The 17,278-nt window shown below is 60.6% G+C and overlaps 2 protein-coding genes across 3 annotated transcripts; both read left to right on the top strand.

Moving 5' to 3' along the window:
- The first annotated feature begins 315 nt into the window (after positions 1-315).
- Positions 316-8,732, top strand: MTA2 (metastasis associated 1 family member 2). Its single transcript, XM_074272430.1, has 18 exons — positions 316-472; positions 1,577-1,644; positions 2,100-2,193; positions 3,684-3,801; positions 3,938-4,001; positions 4,822-4,939; positions 5,114-5,216; positions 5,378-5,477; positions 5,572-5,760; positions 5,878-5,952; positions 6,067-6,125; positions 6,290-6,387; positions 6,491-6,630; positions 6,823-7,051; positions 7,140-7,229; positions 7,316-7,434; positions 7,861-7,997; positions 8,085-8,732. The coding sequence occupies exons 1-18, from the start codon at positions 445-447 to the stop codon at positions 8,248-8,250; spliced, it is 1,995 nt and encodes a 664-aa protein (XP_074128531.1). The 5' UTR covers positions 316-444; the 3' UTR covers positions 8,251-8,732.
- A 968-nt stretch (positions 8,733-9,700) lies between these two features.
- TUT1 (terminal uridylyl transferase 1, U6 snRNA-specific) lies at positions 9,701-16,463 on the top strand. 2 transcript variants are annotated; one of them, XM_074272429.1, is made up of 9 exons: positions 9,701-9,901; positions 12,486-12,676; positions 12,853-13,168; positions 13,312-13,412; positions 13,745-14,196; positions 14,565-14,674; positions 14,812-14,922; positions 15,079-15,171; positions 15,330-16,463. In XM_074272429.1, exons 1-9 carry the CDS (start codon positions 9,820-9,822, stop codon positions 16,436-16,438), a joined length of 2,565 nt encoding a protein of 854 aa, XP_074128530.1. In that variant the 5' UTR covers positions 9,701-9,819; the 3' UTR covers positions 16,439-16,463. The 2 variants fall into 2 exon arrangements, with proteins under 2 accessions (XP_074128530.1, XP_074128528.1); XM_074272427.1 differs by having other exon boundaries at positions 9,702-9,901; positions 13,742-14,196.
- Positions 16,464-17,278: the final 815 nt, after the last annotated feature.

The raw sequence follows: 17,278 nt of genomic DNA, 5'->3' as shown, positions 1-17,278 counted from the left end.
AAGCCCGGGCCCCTCCCCTCCCCTCCCTCCTGGCCCCGCCCCTCCCGGCCAGGGAGACGGAAATGCCCGAGCGCCAGAGGCCCCAGGCCGGAAAAAGCCGAAGCGCCTCCGGAAGTGGCCGAAGCGCGGGCGCCCGTCCTTCGGGCGCAGCCGGAAGGGTTCCGGAAGGGCTCGGCGCTGAGGCAGGGCTCAGTCGGGACGAACCGAACCGCGCCGGACCCGGGACGCGGAGCCAGGTGGCCGGAAGCAGCCGCGGGGGCCCGGCGCCGGCCTCGGCGCGTCCTGGGCGGGAGGAGGCGGCGGCGGCGGCGGCGGAGGAGGCGGCGCGGGATGAGCCGGGGCTGAGGAGGCGGCGGGGCCGGGGCCGGGGCGCCGAACAGGGCCGAGCAGCGCCGGGGCCTCCCTGCGGCCGAGCCGGGTGCCCACGGGCCCCGTCGAGCGGCCATGGCGGCCAACATGTACCGGGTTGGGGGTGAGTACCGCGCACCCGCGGTCCCGCCGGAACCGGAACCGAGTTCCCGGGACCGGACCGAGGGAATGGGAGATGGGGGGGGACTCGCGGACCTGGGGGGGGGGTGTTCGGCTCGAGAGGGCGCATGCGCTTATGGGGAGCCTTGTCGGGGGTCCCGGTAGGAAAAGGCGCATGCGCGCCCCTACCCCCGTTGGGTCTCAGGGGTCCCAAGCGGGAACGGGGCAGGGCGGTGAGACCTCGAGGGATGAACTTGACCGCTAGAGCCGCCGCTGGGGGCCGGGAGTGAAGGCCACGCGCTCGGGACTCCGGGATGTGGGGCAGCGACTGAGTAACTATCGGCGCTCCACGCTTTGCTGGCCGGGGGCGCACGTTTAGTGCCGGACACGGCGCCCCCTCCTAGGACGCCCGGCACCACTTGCCCCAGATCCCCTTTGGAGATAGCGCCCCGGGCAGAGCTCGTGCTGATCTTCCGATAGTGCTGCCCGGGCTGGAGGGGGGCCCAGGGGAGTTTCGGTGGGGGTGGGGAGCAGAGTTTACCCGCGAAGGCAACTCGGGGCCCCTTTCCTCTGGCGCAGCCCCAGAACTTTCTCCGGGCCGGGTCCCTTTCTGTTTGTGCGCGGCTCGCTTTGAAGTCTGTATTTCCGGCTCCGGGCCCTCCTTGTGCGCCTCCCTCCCCGCTGGGGACCCGGGACACCCAGGCCGGCCTCCGTGCGGAGGGAAAGCAGGGATGGGGGGGCGTCCTCCGGGAGGACGGAGAAGCGGGGCCGCCCTGGCGGAGCCCCGCGGGGCCCCTCGCTTCTGGTTAGTTGTCCCTTCTCGCCTTTGCAAAGCTGCTTCTGGCCGGGGCTGGGAGGAGGGATCAGATTAGCTGGTTTCTCTTTGTATCACAGCCCTTAGAACTCCGCGGTGCTGATTGGTTGATGGGGAGGGATGCGAGGCTCTCTCCCCGCTGCTTTCACTTGGGGCCGGAGTTCCCAGGTTTTCCTAAATCATTCCCGCTTCTTCCCCTCCTTTTCAGGGGATCCCCCCCCCTTTCCCCCATTCAGCTCCCTCAAGCTTAAGGAGCTTCCTCCAACTCAGGCCTTTGGCTCTTCCCCACTGCAGATTACGTGTATTTTGAGAACTCTTCGAGCAATCCTTACCTGGTGAGAAGGATTGAGGAGCTCAATAAGGTGAGTGAGAGAGAATGGGGGGGGTCAATGGGCCCGGGAGACCCATGGGCTTCTTCTCCAAGGGCAGAGATGGGGGACGAGCCCCGGAGCTGTCCAGGACTAACGAGGGCCGCCTGGGATGGCCACTTTCTCCGGATGGAGCCTCAGCCCATCCCTTTTAGACCACGCTGGCGCACTTTTGTGGTGGCTCCGAGGCAGGGCCTTGGGCCTCGCCCTCCTGTTGCTGTCTCCGGGGTGTCCTTGCTGGGTTCATTTGAGCCTGGCCGGTGCTGAAGTCCTTGGGTGAGAAGGGAATTGGGAGACGCCTCCTCGGGCTCTTGGATCCATGATTTCTTGAGGCTGTCCTAGTGAGCGCTTAGAACATATGTCCCACATGTCCCGTGGTACCGGCTCTTCCTCCTCAGGCAGTTCTACTTTCCTCCAGCACATTCCACCACTTCGCTTTTTCTCTCTAGACAGCAAATGGGAACGTGGAGGCGAAGGTCGTCTGCCTTTTCCGAAGAAGGGACATCTCCAGCAGCCTTAATAGCCTGGCGGACAGCAATGCCAGTGAGTCTTTTCTCGCCCTCCCTCCAGTTCTTGGGCCTTGGCCACTCTCTGGAGGGGTTTCCTTTGGTTTTGTGACCCAGCTGGGGAGGGGGAGGTGCATTTTGGGGTGGGGGACACAGTTCTGCAAGGAGGGGTTGGCTTTTGTCTTCCTGTGTCAGAGAAGTAGCACGGAGGAGGAATGTGCTAAGAGCTGAGATGAGGTGGGGAAGACAATAGATGGGAGCTATGAAAGGTGGGGGGGGGGGGGCGCGCAAACAATGAACCTAGTCATGAAGAAATAGGGACTTGAGCATCATTTTGGATGAAGTAGAGAATGTTTTGGGGAAGTGAAGAGGAGAGGAAGGATCAGAACCCACAGGGTGTCCTGCCTTGGGAAGTAGGCAAGGTGGTTTGTTTAAATACTCGCATTTTTCAATACTTTGCATTTTGGCTGTGCAGGTCATAAGGGTAGTTTTGGCTAGAGGAAGAAGGGTGGAATTTCCTTTCTCTTCCCCTTTTTCATCTTCCTTCTGCTTGTTTTCTTCTCCTCTCTCCCTCTTTGCTGTTTTCTCCATCCCTCGCTTCCCTTTTTTCTTCCTTCCACTTTCTAGTAACTCATCTCTAGCATTCTTGCCCCTTTTCCTTTTTGATCTCTTTGCCCCCCTCCATTGATGTTTCTATTTTCAACCTCTTAGACCGAGGTTCTAGCACTAAAGGGTTAATGGGGAATAAGGCTCTCCAAGTTTCATAGCCCCTTGGGGTTTACTGCTCCATCTGGCAGGGGCTGACCTTGGCTTTGTCCAATCAGAAGGGGTTTGGGGGGTGTGGTCCCCCTGCCTTAGCCCTGGTTTCCGGAGCAGGGAGGCAAGGGGAGGAGTCAGCTGCGAGCTCCTCCCGCACCCCCCTTTTCCCTGGTAGTTAGAACAATGGCCAATGGGCCTGGGCTTGTTGCTATCCTACCCCTTTCTCCTTTGCTTGGCGCCCATCCTTGTTAACCCTTTACAACGGGGCCTCTTGGCCAGCCTGAGGCCTTGTCGGGTGGGGGAGGGATACTAAGATGTTGGGGTGGAAGCTGCTTCCTGAAAGGCAATGGCTGAGAGCCAGACAAAGAGCAAGCGAGGCTTGTGGCCGTGCTGGCGTGGGCATCGGCAGTCTGCCTCGAGTCTGGCCAGGGGCAGCTCGGTATCACTTCTCTGGCTTTTTAGTCCTGTTGGCAATTGAGGTGGAACAGAGGTTGCCTCTGTCCCGAGTGAGCTCCCAGCATCAAGTCTAGGCTCTGGGAGGAGCTTCTGAAGTCACGGGAAGGGGGGGGGGCGATACGGGAGACTGACAAAAGCATTGTGGAAGCTCTTAAGTAACAGCTTGGAACCCGGAGCATTGGGGCTGAAGCCTCGCATTGGGGCAAGTGTGTAATGGAGGGAAGGTGAGAGGGAGGCTGGCGGGAACGAGAGACAGACATAAGGCAATGCCTTCCCCTCCCCAGCTGCCCTTGATTCTCTTTCCTTTCCCAGGGGAATTTGAGGAGGAGTCCAAGCAGCCCGGAGTCTCGGAGCAACAGAGGCACCAGCTGAAGCACCGGGAGCTTTTTCTTTCTCGACAGTTTGAATCGTTGCCAGCCACCCACATACGGTAGGGGACAAGGCACGGGGATTTCTCGAGGTTTCTGTCCTGCTCCTACTCCTTCACTTTGGGGGGGAGAGGTAAGAGCGGGGAGCCTCACGGAAGATAGAATGTGGGGATTGTGGACCTCTTTCCCTTCTTGCAGTGGGAAATGCAGCGTGACGCTACTGAACGAAACGGACATCCTGAGCCAGTACCTGGAGAAGGAGGTGACCAAGAGGGCTGCGTGGGCAGGAGGGAGGGGTCTGGGGAGTACCAGCACAGGGGGACAGGTGTGGAGGGGGCGAGGGTCCCCTTAGCTCAGGGCGACATCAGAGCCCCCGCCGCCCTGTAAAAGTTTTAATAGGGGGAAGAGTACACACATGTATGATGAGGTCCAAGCAGAACGGCTAAAGCCAATTTATGTTTGTGGTGACTGGAGGCTCCGGAAATACTTGATTTAGGAACTGTTACTTGGGCTGGGTCTTAAGGAAATCTGGGATTCTGAGAGGTGAGAGAGTGCAGGGGCAGTGCCAGTGCCGAGGTCCCGAGGTACACACACAGCGAGGCAGCCGCTTGGGCCGAGCCAGGCGATGCAGGATGGGGAATGGTGTGTGTATAAGTATGGAGAGAGTAAGGTTGGGAAGGCAGGTTTAAGAGCTCAAGCGCCAAACAAGACAGGAGTTTACATTTCATCCTAAAGTTGTTGGGAAATCAGTCGAATTTGGGCAACATGGTAGAGCTGGGGATTTGTTTTCTTAAGAAACGATGGCTCTGTGGAGGCTGGGTTGGAGAGGCTGGAGAGCACGAGAAGGCTAGTGCAGAGGTCAGGGGAAGGGTGCTGAGGGCCTGAGCCAGCCTGTGGCTGGGAGAGGAGACAGAAGGTGGGGAGGAGGTGCTGAGACAGGGGAATGGCTATGAGGACTCCGGGAACGGCTGGCTGGGAATGAGACTACGAGCAGCAGTGAGCGCTCCAGTCTGACCCGGGGACCAGCTGGGCAGGGGAGGGGAAGGCTCACTTTAGCCATCTCCCACCATCCTCTGCTCCAGGACTGCTTCTTCTACTCTTTGGTGTTTGACCCCGTGCAAAAAACACTTCTGGCCGACCAGGGCGAGATCCGGGTGGGCTGCAAGTACCAAGCGGAGATCCCCGAGCGGCTGGCCGAAGGTGAGACCTGGCGGTCAAGGCCCGAGGAAGCATGGAGTGGGGGAGGAAAAGCCAGAGAGCTTGGAGTGGCTGAGCAGAATGTGGGTATGGGGGCACTGCCCAGCAAGGATGGGGAGGCCAGAGTGCCCCCTCCCCTCTTCTCTATCATGTTGACAGCTTTCTTCTTGTTGCCAGGCGAGTCTGATAATCGAAATCAGCAGAAGATGGAAATGAAAGTCTGGGATCCGGACAACCCCTTGACCGACCGGCAGATCGACCAGTTCCTCGTTGTGGCCCGGTGAGGGCTGGGTGGGTGACTGAGCGAGGTGGGGGGAGGTGGGCCCTGGCGGCCCTCTCTCGGTCCTGGTTGGCGTCCTGGAAGTTGGGCTGTTTCCCTCCTTCTCTTCCCCTTTCCTCGAAGCCTCCTCCTGCCCCAGTGACCCGATGTTCCTCCTCTAGTGCCGTGGGCACCTTCGCCAGGGCCCTGGACTGCAGCAGCTCCATTCGGCAGCCAAGTCTGCACATGAGTGCAGCAGCTGCCTCCCGAGACATCACCCTGGTGAGCGGCTGTTGGCTGGGGTGGTGTGGGCAGAGGGAGGCCCAGAGCCTGGGCTGTGCTCCAGGGCCCTGACGCCATGTTGCCCCTGTTGCAGTTCCACGCCATGGACACTCTCCAGCGCAATGGCTACGACCTGGCCAAAGCCATGTCCACGCTGGTGCCCCAGGGCGGCCCCGTGCTATGTCGGGATGAGATGGAGGAGTGGTCGGCCTCAGAGGCCATGCTCTTCGAGGAGGCGCTGGAGAAATACGGCAAGGATTTCAATGATATCCGTCAGGACTTTGTGAGTAGTGAGGCTGAGACGGGCTAGGTTAGGCCGCAGCCGCCGCAGCAGCAGCAGCAGCGAGGGGCGAGGGGTTCTCGGGCAGGGGCGCCAGCTCACTCTGCATCACCTCCCCAGCTCCCCTGGAAGTCTCTCGCCAGCATCGTCCAGTTCTATTACATGTGGAAAACCACTGACCGCTACATCCAGCAGGTGAAGAACTGGGCTGGGGAGCCTGGGAGGGGGGCCCTGGGCCACTGGTGGGGGGGGAGGGGGCCCAAGCCCAGGACCACCCCCACACTGGCGTTTCGCTCCTCTCGCCCACAGAAAAGGTTAAAAGCAGCCGAAGCCGACAGTAAACTGAAACAGGTCTACATCCCTACCTAGTAAGTGGCAGTGGGCGGGTACCAGGGGAGCGGGCTCCTTCCTTTCCTTGTTTGTGATTGGGAGCGGACCGGAACTGCCTTGGGCTGGGCTGGGTGAAAAGCTGCCCACCCCCGGTGGCTGGAAGCAGCCTGTGCCTCCATTCTCCCATCCTCTGTGCCCCCAGCACTAAGCCGAACCCAAACCAGATCATCTCCGTGGGGTCCAAGCCTGGCATGAACGGGGCCGGATTCCAGAAGGGGCTGACCTGCGAGAGCTGCCACAGTGAGTGTCGGGGCCTGCGGGGCTGGGCCGCCTCCGAGCCGTGGGGAGCTGGGCTTGTCCCTTCTGAGCGCCGCCCCCCAGCTGACCCATTTGTGTTCTCTAGCCACCCAGTCGGCCCAGTGGTATGCCTGGGGCCCCCCCAACATGCAGTGCCGTCTCTGTGCCTCTTGTTGGATCTATTGGAAGAAATACGGGGGGCTGAAGACGCCGACGCAGCTGGAGGGGGCGGCACGGGGTACTACCGTAAGGAGCCCGGGTTTGGGGCTTTGTGGAATGGGCCGAGAACACAAGCACTCGAGCAAGCTGCCGGCCCACGCTGACGTCCTGCAGCTTTGGGCCTGTTCCCCTGGGCCGGCAGACAAGGGTGGAGGGGGCGGGCCTGGCCCGGAAGGCCAGGGCAGCAGAGCTCACCGCTGTGTTTCCTCCTTCTGCCAGGAGCCGCACTCCCGGGGCCACTTATCTCGCCCCGAGGCCCAGAGCCTTTCTCCGTACACAACCAGCGCCAACCGGGCCAAGCTGCTGGCCAAGAACAGGCAGACGTTTCTGCTGCAGACGACCAAGCTGACCCGTCTCGCCCGCCGCATGTGCAGGGATCTGCTGCAGCCGAGGAGGGCCGCCCGCCGACCCTATGCCCCCATCAACGCCAACGCCATCAAGGCCGAATGTGAGTCTGGGGGCGGTGCCCTAAGGTGCTGGGCCCTGCCGGGCTGGGGCGGGCAGTTACCCACTCCGGGAAACTCTTTGTGTCGTAGGCTCCATCCGGCTCCCCAAGGCAGCCAAGACACCTCTCAAGATTCACCCCCTGGTGCGACTGCCCCTGGCCACCATCGTCAAAGACCTCGGTATGGGGCGGGGAATCTGTAAGGCAAGGCAGGGACTGGTGCGGACTGCGGGGCTTCAGGAAGGCCTCTCTCTCTCTCCCCTGCAGCGGCCCAGGCTCCTTTGAAACCAAAAACGCCACGAGGCACAAAGACACCGATCAATAGGAACCAAATGACCCAGAACCGGAGTTTGGGGGGCATCGTGGTGAAACGTGCCTATGAGAGTGTGAGTGGGGACCCAGGCTCAGGCTGCCCACAGATGGGGGTGGGGTTTGTCTTTCTCCTTGGTCTGCCGGGCCCCCGAGGGCTTGGAAGCAGCAGCAGTCACCCTCCTGCAGGGGTCGGCACCTAGAGAGCAAAAGTTGGCAAAATGCTGGACCAACAGAGGTCATTTGATCCTTACAACGGCTCCAGGACCAAAAGGGAAACTGAGTTCAGTGACTTGCCCAGGGTCACAGTTAACGCATGTCAGAGGCTGGATTTGCTTCAGGCCCCATGTTCTTACCCCTGAAGCTCCTGGCTTCCAGCCCTTGTAAGGCAGTGCTCCTTGATCCTTGGCTTGTTCAGAAGTTGGGAGGCGGTGGGCTCAAAGTGCCTCTGGTAGGCGTGGTGCCCGGCTGTGCTCTGGAAAAATCCCCTTCCCCTTTTCTAGGTGGTTCCATTTTCAGCCAACGGGAGGCCCCTCACCTCAGGGATTCGATCAAGCACACAGCCGGCAGCCAAGCGGCAGAAGCTGAACCCCGCAGATGCCCCCAACCCGGTGGTATTTGTGGCCACAAAAGATACCAGGTAGTGGGCGGGGGTGGGGCACGGGGCGGCCCACGGGGAGGGGGCGCCACCTGCGGTCTCTGAGCCTCTGCTCTCCTTCCCCGCCAGGGCATTACGGAAGGCCTTGACTCACCTGGAAATGCGGCGGGCCGCACGCAGGCCCAACTTGCCCTTGAAGGTGAAGCCACCGCTGCCTCCGGTCCGGGCCCCGATTCCTCCCCCTTTACCCCCACACCCTGCCAGCACCAATGAGCCTATCGTCCTGGAGGATTAAGCATCCTTGGGGGAAGGGAGGAGCAGATGGGAGGGTGGCCCCGGCCCCCCTGCCGTGCCAGGGCCGGGGGCATCCGCTTCCCCCGGGAGGGGACCGCAGTGCTCGCCCCAGCTTCAGACACCAAGTCTGCCTCTTCCTTGACCTTCTCCGGGTCCGGGGGAATTCACAGTATAGCCAGTTTGGGGGGTGCAGAGGACTCAGTCCTGGGGCAGGTTTTTTGGGGGGAGGGTTTTTTAAAATTTTTTTAATTTTTCCTCTCCTTGTTGGGGAGTGTGGGAGGGGCGAGGAGGGTGCCAGCTGGGCCCTGCAGGGGCGGGGCGGGCACTGCCATGTCTCCAGTCTTGTTTCTCTTCCAATTCCGGGTTTGGCGCCCTCGGGTGGGCTTGGAGGTGGGCTCGGGCCCTCCCACGCCCCTGCCCTTCCCCCACACCCTGCCTTTTGTACACCAACTCAGAAATAAAGACCCTTTGTCTGTTTTTTAACCTTGGAATCTGTAATCCGTTCTTAGAGCGACAGAAATAAAAAGCTGTTTTTCTTCAGCCCCTCCCGGCTCTGCTGCTCTCTGAGGGGGGGCTGGAGGGGCAGTGGGGGAGGGGCGGGGGGAGCAGGGGGGCTTCTCCCCAGGACAGTGTCCTGCTCCCTGCCCTGGTCCATCATGTGGCCCTGGACTGGGGCTGGAGATTGCGGACGGGCGGCGGGGGGCGCAGAAGGCCGAGTCTGAGGCTGCTAGAGGTGGGGAGGAACCCTTGGGGAGGCTCCGGGCTCCGAGGCCAGGTAGGTCTGGCCCAGGAGCAGGAGGGATGGAAGGCTCTGCTCTCCCCCTCGCTGCCTTGGGCCCATTTTTCTGGTGAACAATTGAGGCAGCTGCAGCCGGGGCCTTCTGGACTCCGCCACGTGACGCCCTGGAGCGAAGCAGGCGCCCCCCTCGGGGTCGGGGTCTCGCGTGGGCGCGCTGCCTCCCCAGCAGGAATGGGATCCCTCCCGCTGAGGAGGAGTCGTAAGGGAAGCCCACGAGCGGGTCACAGGCCCGTGGGGTTCCGCTCCACCGCCAGTGCCTGAGGCGCGGGGGGCACTCTCCCTCCCCTCGGGCCCGGGGCGGGACGGGGGCCCGGGGGTGGGGCATCCGCCGGAAGCTGCCAAACTGGCTCGCCTGTCCGGTGGCCGCGTCCCGCGGGGACTCGGAGGCAGGGGTGTGGCCTCCCCTCTCGTGGGGTCCAGCCGGTGACCGCCGGGGTCGCCTAGGCTATGGGGGGTAGGTGGGTGGAGCAGAGCTGGAAGCCCCGGGCTGTTCCAGACCCCCCCACGCTCAGCCGTTGCTCTTGAATATTCATATTCGGCGTGGGCCAATCAACGACAGGCGCCGCTCAGAACTGGCCAATCCCGTGGCCTTATGCAGATGAGCCGGGAGGGACGGGGCTGGAGACCCCGCGCGTGCTGCTTCCTTCTAGGATGCGGCTGAACGAGCTTCCCGCCCCCGAGAGTGGCGGAAGTGCCTTATTTCGCGGTGCCCCGTGACCCATTTCCGGTAGTGGCGGAAATCGCGTCCAGTCCCGTTTTGAAGCGGGAACCATGGCTGCGCCTGAGCCGGATGTGGAGGCTTTACCGCGCGGGGGCTTCAGATGCTGCCTCTGCCACGTGAACACAGCTAATCGTAAGGGGGCGGAGTGGCGGGTCAAGGAGCCCCCGGGCTGGGCGGAGTGGGCCTGGGCCTTCTGCCTGCGGTGTCCGGGGCCCCGCCTGATCGCCCCGCAGGGAAACCCGGGGCCGGGGGAGTTAGCTCCGCTCCGTCGAGAGGTCCGGGCTCCAGGGTGCGGGTCAAGGCGGAGAGCCGCCGGGTTCCGAGGCCCCGACCCTTCCCTTTAGAGGGGGAAACTGAGGCAGCTGGGGAAAAGCCTTGCTCAGAGTGAACGAGACCGGCCCCAAGTGCAGGGTGGGGCCAGCGGAGGGAAGCCCCGCGTCCCCTGGTCACTGGGGCCGGCCAGGCCCAGGTGGTCAGCCAACCCTTCCCCCAAGGTGACCACATCCACGGCAGCCAGCTCGGGTTCTGGCGCCTGGGTCCGTCCCCCGACGTCCCAGCCGCTTCACTGAGCCGGCCCTGGCCACGCCCCCACGCCCTGACCCGGGCCATGCACTTGCGCCTCCCCCCATCCCGATGTGGCCAGCTGGGCCCAGTCTGGAGTTTGTCTTCTCAGGGGGGGAGGGCAGCGAGACCAGGCTTGGAGCTTAAAGTAAAACACACGTGACCTCTTGTCCTGCCCCCCTCCCCCCTGGCGGGCCGCCCCGCTTCCGGCTGCTTTATCCCGGATGGCTCCGGCTGCAGTTCTTGTTAGGAACCTGTCCCAGGCCCTGTGGTTCCGGCCCGAGGCCTCCTCTCGTCCCCAGCCTGAAGGGCGCTTTACTTTCTCTGACGTTCTGGGTCTTCTTTCATTCACATTTCACCTCACCCAGCTCTATAGCTTGGCTTTTTTTTAATTTTTATTTTCCCCAGTTATAGGTAAAAACTTTCTTTGTTACACATTTGTTCAAGTTTTTACGTATTTCATGTTGGAAAAGAAAAATCAGAGCAAAGGGGAAAACCAGGAGAGAGTTACAAGTAGGAGAAGAAGGAACAAAGTGCCCGGATCACGTTGCCGTACGGTGCACGCGCTCGGTTCTCCCTGGACTCAGATGGAGTTTCCCACCCAGAGTCTCTAGGGTCCCTGAGCCCGACAAAAACCGCGTGTGGTTGGTCAGTCCACGCTCCCGCTGTTACTGTGCACAGCACGCTCCTGGCCCGCGCTCCGCCAACCGCTCCCGCCTTTCTGCGGTCGGGCTGCTCATCATGTTTGTTACAGTAACTCCCCCCCCTCGCGCACCTCCGCTCTTCAGCCATCCCGGGCCCCACGTTCCGGCTCTTCAGCCATCCCCACCGGGCCCCACGTTCCGCACACGGCTCTTCAGCCATCCCCACCGGGCCCCACGTTCCGCACACGCGGCTCTTTCCCCTCTTTCATGATCCCCCTGGGACACAGGCCCAGTAGTGACCCTGCAGTTCCGAATCGCTCTCCAGAATGGCTGGATCCTTTCAGTGCCCCACTAATCCCCTCCCACATTAGTTACTATCTTTTCCTGTCATCTTAACCAATCTGTGTGTGAGGTGGTACTTCAGAATTATCTTCACTAAGACTTTATAAGATAATTTGTATTTCTCTAATCAGTGATTTGGAGCATTTTTTCACATGACTAGAAATGGCTTTAATTTCTTCATCTGGAAATTGTCTGTTTGCATTCTGTGACCTGCCTGGCTCTCTGAGCCACCAGTCTACGAGCTTGCAGGGGTCCCCGATGGCCTTTTCTCATTGCTCTTCCTTGAAAATGCGTCTGAGTGCAGTGTAGCACAGACACCTCCAGCCTGACTAGAACCTGCTCTTGCCATTTTGGTGGCGATCCCTTTTGCGGGGCTCTACTCTCGGTCACTGCTGGGTTAGCTCTGCTGACCAGAAGGGGGAGGAGGGGAGGGAGAGGCCATGCTGGAACTGGAGGGCTCAGCAGAGCTGGGGCGGGGTGTGAATCCTGCAGCTCCTCCCCTCAGGGAGGCTCTGTACCCCTTGTCTCTAAATGCTTCCATCAGTCCACAGGCGATTGTTCCAGATTCCCATTCTAATGCGCTTCTGTCTCTTGAGCATGGGTCCTTGCTCATCTGACTTCCTGCAGGACCCTTTCCCTGGATCTCCCTGTTCAGTCTCAGCACGTTCAGGGCAGAGCCCACGATCCTCCTGGCCCAAGCGGCCTCATGGCCCCATCTCCCTCCTTCTGTTGGAGGAAAGCTGCCATCTTCCTCTCCACCCAGGCTCTCGCTTCCCAGCCCAGTCCCGTCTGTTCTGGGTCCCTTCTCTTCCTCCTCAGCCCTCCTAGTGTCTCTGCCCACAATCTCTCCTCTCCCTCCCTGCTCCATCACGCCCCAGGACGGCCACAATTGTGCCTACTCTGTTTGGAGGGAGACAACCTGGTTTCAAATGTGTCCCTCTCACTTCCTCCCCTGTAAGCTCTGCAAGTCAATTACGTTCTCCAGACCTCAGTTTCCTCAACTGTAAAAGGACTGGGGGGGGGATGGGGTTCCAGGTCCCTTTGAGATTTCCCCAGCTAAAATGTTTGCATGCTCACTTGTTCCTTGAAGCACTTTGGCTCTCTCCCCTATGCAGATTGAAACTCATTTGCATGATGGAAGCAACCTGTTTAATGAGTGTACTTTGCAGGGCCCAGCCTGGATGCCCACCTGGCGGGCAAGAAGCATCGCCGCCTTGAAGAGCTCCGAGCTTCCCGCCGGGCCCAGGGGCTCCGGAGTGTGTTTGTTAGCGGCTTTCCCCGTGGCTTGGATCCGGCCCAGCTCTCTGAATACTTCCAGGCCTTTGGGCCCGTGGCCAGCATCGTCATGGACAAGGACAAGGTAGGGAAGTGTCCTGGCTAAAACCTCAGGACTTCCAAGATTAGGGACGGTGGCAGATGGGGAAGGGAGTAAGATCCAGGGAAAGGGAGACTCTGGGAGCAGGATGGGTGAGAGAGAGGCGGCTGGGCCTGGACTGGAAAAGGTGCTGAGGACCGTTCTCTGCTGTGGCCCGACAGGGTGTGTTTGCTATTGTTGAAATGGGGGACACCGGGGCCCGGGACGCCGTCTTGTCCCAGCCCCAGCACGCTCTCGGTGGCCATCGGCTCCGTGTCCGGCCTCGGCAGCAGAAGGAGTTCCAGACTCCGGCCCCCAAGGCCTCAAGGGGGGCGCCCCCAGATGACCAGCAGCTGATGCAGGGGCTGGCAGAGGCTCCAGACGTGGAGGCCCAGATGGTGACGCTGGTGGGCCTCCGGGAGCTCTCCGAGGCCGAGCGGCAGCTGCGCAGTCTTGTGGTGACGCTGATGCAGGAGGTCTTCACGGAGTTCTTCCCCGGTAAGGCTCTCCCAGCCCCGGACCGCCCCGTCTCTGGAGCCGCTCCCTAGTGCTCCATTGTGAGCACCTGTCCTGCCCCTTCAGTTGTACAGCCGGCGTCTCTCTGAGCATCCCCTGATCTGGCTGCTCTGCTCACCACCCAGGCTGTGTCGTCCGGCCCTTTGGCTCCTCGACAAACGGCTTTGACGTTCGTGGCTGTGACCTTGACCTCTTCCTGGATCTGGGGGATTTGGAGGGGCCCCAGGTGAGGCATCCGGGAGCCAGATACCGTGGGTGGGGACGAGGCTGAGTGGCCCACAGAGAGCCCCTTACAGACGGGACCTCCGGGGAGCTTTGCCAGGCCCAAGGGTTGTGTGGGCCGTGGGGTGGGAGCCCGGGTCTCGGGTTTAGGCCGGCGCTCTCTTCTTTACAGAAAGGATAAGTAGGTTCTAAGGCGGGCAGCTTGTCTTTTGGAGGTGAGAGAGGCAACGTCTTTGCTTTGCCGGGGTCGAGCAGCTCGGTCTGTAGCATGCAGGCTTGAGTGGGGGGAAAGGGGGAGAGAGGTGGTCAGCCAAACCTGACTCTCCCCCACAGCAGGACCCCAAGGCCCCGGCCTCTCCGGCGTTGGACTCGGCCCTTGCTTCTCCACTGGATCCTCAAGCCTTGGCCTCCACCCCCGCTTCTCCTGCAGATTCTCTGGCTCCAGCTTCTCCCCAGGACTCTGAAACTCCCGCCTCCTCCCTGGCCCCTCCGACCCCTGACTCGGCTCTGGCTTCAGAGGCCCTGGCCTCTCCCCAGTCCTTGCCCCCCATGTCACCTGTCCAGGAGGAGGCGGGAGAAAGGGACTTGGGGAAGACCTGGGAACTCGGTGGATCCCTGAAGGGGGAGGAGGGGGAGGGAGAGGCCATGCTGGAACTCGTGGGCTCTGTCCTCCGAGGCTGCGTCCCTGGCGTGCACAGCGTCTGGACCGTGCCCTCGGCTCGGCGCCCCGTGGTCAAATTCTGCCACCGGCCCTCTGGTCTTCACGGTGACATCTCCCTCAGTAACAGGTGCGTTGGGGGCCTCGCTGAAAGCGTGTCCCTCGAGGAGCAGGAGCTTGTGGATCCCGGTCCCTTCTTCCCTTCCTGTCATGTTCTGGGCCTCCTGGACCTGCCCTGTGCCATCTTGCTGCCCAGGGCCTCACTTGTAGCCTTTATGCTCCATTGCGGGGTCAGTTTGGCATCGACTGCGTTCCAGGCAGGGTCCTAGATCCCAGGGGCACAGACGCAAACCAAGCTGTGTTGGCCCCAGGGAGGAAAACAGGGATGGAGCGTTATCCAGGGGCTGGGAAGCCTGTAAACAAGCAGAGGCCCAGAAGCATATGGATCGGAGGCCCAAACTCCCCAGCTGAATCTCCATGGTCTCCTCTTTATCTCAGGCTGGCACTGTATAATTCGCGGTTCCTGAATCTTTGCTGTGCCTTGGACAGGCGGGTGCGGCCCCTGGTCTATACCCTGAGATGCTGGGCTCAGGGCCGAGGGCTGACGGGTAAGGAAGGTGGTAGAAGCGAGCTGTTCCTCGCTCTGTGGCAGGCTACTGGCAGGGGCTGGTAGAGCTGGGGCTGTGACTGGGAGGGCCCTTGGAGGCTCTCTGTGGCTCCTGCTGAATCTTGGTTTTCTGCCCAGGGAGCGGCCCCCTTCTGAGCAATTATGCACTGACTCTCTTGGTGATCTACTTCCTTCAAACCCGGGACCCTCCTGTGCTGCCCCCCCTCACAAGGCTCACCCAGATGGCAGGTATGACCTCCCTGGCCAGAGGCTCCGGATGCCCTCGCCCTGCCCACACCACAGTGGACAGACCTTTGTCCTGTCTTTAGTAACTGTGAATTCTCTGGGGAGATCTGTCTCCAGGCCCCTTTTCCACCTTTCCCACCTTCTCTCCCATGTCCCCAGGTGAGGATGAACGGGTGGAGGTGGATGGCTGGGACTGCAGCTTCCCCCGAGAGGCCTCCCACCTGGAGCCCAGCGCCAACACCGAGTCCCTGTGTAAGTGCCCAGAGATAGCCTGAGGGGTTGGTTGGGGCTGGGCTGGGTGGGATCCCAGGGGCCTGGAGGGCTGGGCAGCCCATCTCTCCAGCTTGTCCTTTGGGAAGGCCTTGGTGGACAGCCCACCTTCATGCGACTTCCCTCTGGCCTCCTCACAGCCTCCCTTCTGGCCCAGTTCTTTTCCTGTGTCTCCAGCTGGGAGCTCCGAGGCTCACTGCTGTCTCTGAGGGAAGGCCTGCCGCTGCCCGTAGCTGATGGCCTGCCCCCCGGTCTCTGGGGGGGCCTGCGCCTCGGCCCTCTGAACCTACAGGACCCTTTTGACCTGAGCCACAACGTGGCAGCCAACGTGACGAGCCGGGTAGCCGGTCGCCTCCAGAACTGTTGTCGGGAATCGGCTAATTACTGCCGAAGCCTCCAGTTCCAGCGTCGCTCTTCCCGGGGCCGGGACTGGGGTCTGCTTCCTCTCCTGCAGCCCAGCTCTGCCAGCTCCCTGCTGTCTGTTACTCCCATCCCCCTGCCCCCGGCCCCCTTCCCCCAGCTCTGCGCTGCCATCAGCCAGGTGTTAGAGGAAACCTTGGGGTGCCAGGTGGAGCAGAGCAGCAAGAAGCAGAGGCCAGGAGACGGCGATGGGGACGCATGTCTCCAGGAGACGCCGAGGAAAAGGCCACGATTGGAGAGGGAGGAAAGACAGACATCTGAGGGGAGCCAAGGAGAGGTGGGGGTGAAAGAGCCGGCCCTAGAGGCTTGTGGGGAGGAGGAGCTGGCACTGGAGGCTGGGGGAGGGGAGGGCCAGTCTGGGTCATCAGAGCAGCAGCACAAGCTTTGGCAGCCTTTGGTGGAAAGGGAAGTAAAGGCCCTGGAAAACCCGGGGACTGAAGAGGTAGGAGCAGTCCAGGGGGAGGAGACAGGGTCAGGGGCGTCACAGACCTGGCTCTGTACGCTCTGGCACCGGGTATGGCTTGGGCGGCGCAGGGTCCGGAGGCAGTTACAGCAGCAAGCCAAAGGGGAAATGAGCTGGCTGCAGGCAGAGGCTCGGGTGACCCAGGAGCTGATGGCACAGGAGAGCAGGAAGCAGCAACCAGAGCCAGAGGCTGAGCCTCCGCAGCCCCTCCTCACCTTCGCCGCTGCCACCAGCTCCACCGGCCCTTTTCTCACGCTCACCCAGCTCCAGGATCCTCAGGGTCTGTTCCCTGACCTCCACCATTTCTTACATGGCTTTCTACCTCGAACTGTCCGGGCCGTCCTCGGGAGTGAGAAAGGCGACTGAAGAGACAATAAAGGGCTTTTGTACGAGCTTTGTGTCCCAGTCCTGTCTTTGGGGTGCTGCCCTGGGGCGAGGCTGAGAAATGCCATACCTGAGCAAGACATTAGGGTTGGGGCTGAGCCAAGAATTTGTAGTTGGGGGGGGTTTCATGGAAGGATGTGACCTTTGGGGGAAAATGGCATCTTTACTTTCACTTACTTGCAAAGTTTCCTCCATAATTCTACCCCATAGATCCACTTTAAAACATTCTACAGATAAAGCTATCAGCCGCTTCTCAGTTGTCAGTGCAATCAATTTAAAATACTAGCAAAGAGAGCAAAAGATCACAAAGATCATGGGCTGGGACTAGGTGGGATTGAGAAAACAATCAGCATAATTGACCAGATTATTAGAATTATTTTATAGAGCTCAAAAAATTTAGAACAAAAGGTCAAGAATATCAAGGGAAAAATATGAGGAAACAATGTGAAGTCAGCCTCACCGCCCCACATTTCCAGTTATATTACAAGATGCTGATGAAGGAATCTGCTACTGGCTAAGGGAAATAGAATGGGGGAGGATTGGGGGAATAGGACACAGTAGTGACTGTAGTAATCTGGTGTTGGATAAATCTAAAGATCCAGCCTTTTGAGATGAGTTCAATGTTCGACAAAAACTGCTGGGGAAACGAAAAGAGTTGGCAAAAGTGAGGCATAGGCCAACATCTCATGATGTAAACCGAGATAAGGTCAGAATCGATAAATGAGTTAGACATAAAGGGTAAGATAGATAAATTACGGCAATATGGAAAAATGCATTTGTCAGATGGATGGATGAAAGACTTAACCAGAGAGAGGATCATGG

The sequence above is a fragment of the Sminthopsis crassicaudata genome, chromosome 6 (genome assembly GCF_048593235.1).
Source record: "Sminthopsis crassicaudata isolate SCR6 chromosome 6, ASM4859323v1, whole genome shotgun sequence".
NCBI lineage: Eukaryota > Metazoa > Chordata > Mammalia > Dasyuromorphia > Dasyuridae > Sminthopsis > Sminthopsis crassicaudata.
The sequence above is the reverse complement of the archived record's forward strand: the minus strand, read 5'-3'. Positions and strand labels throughout refer to the sequence as shown.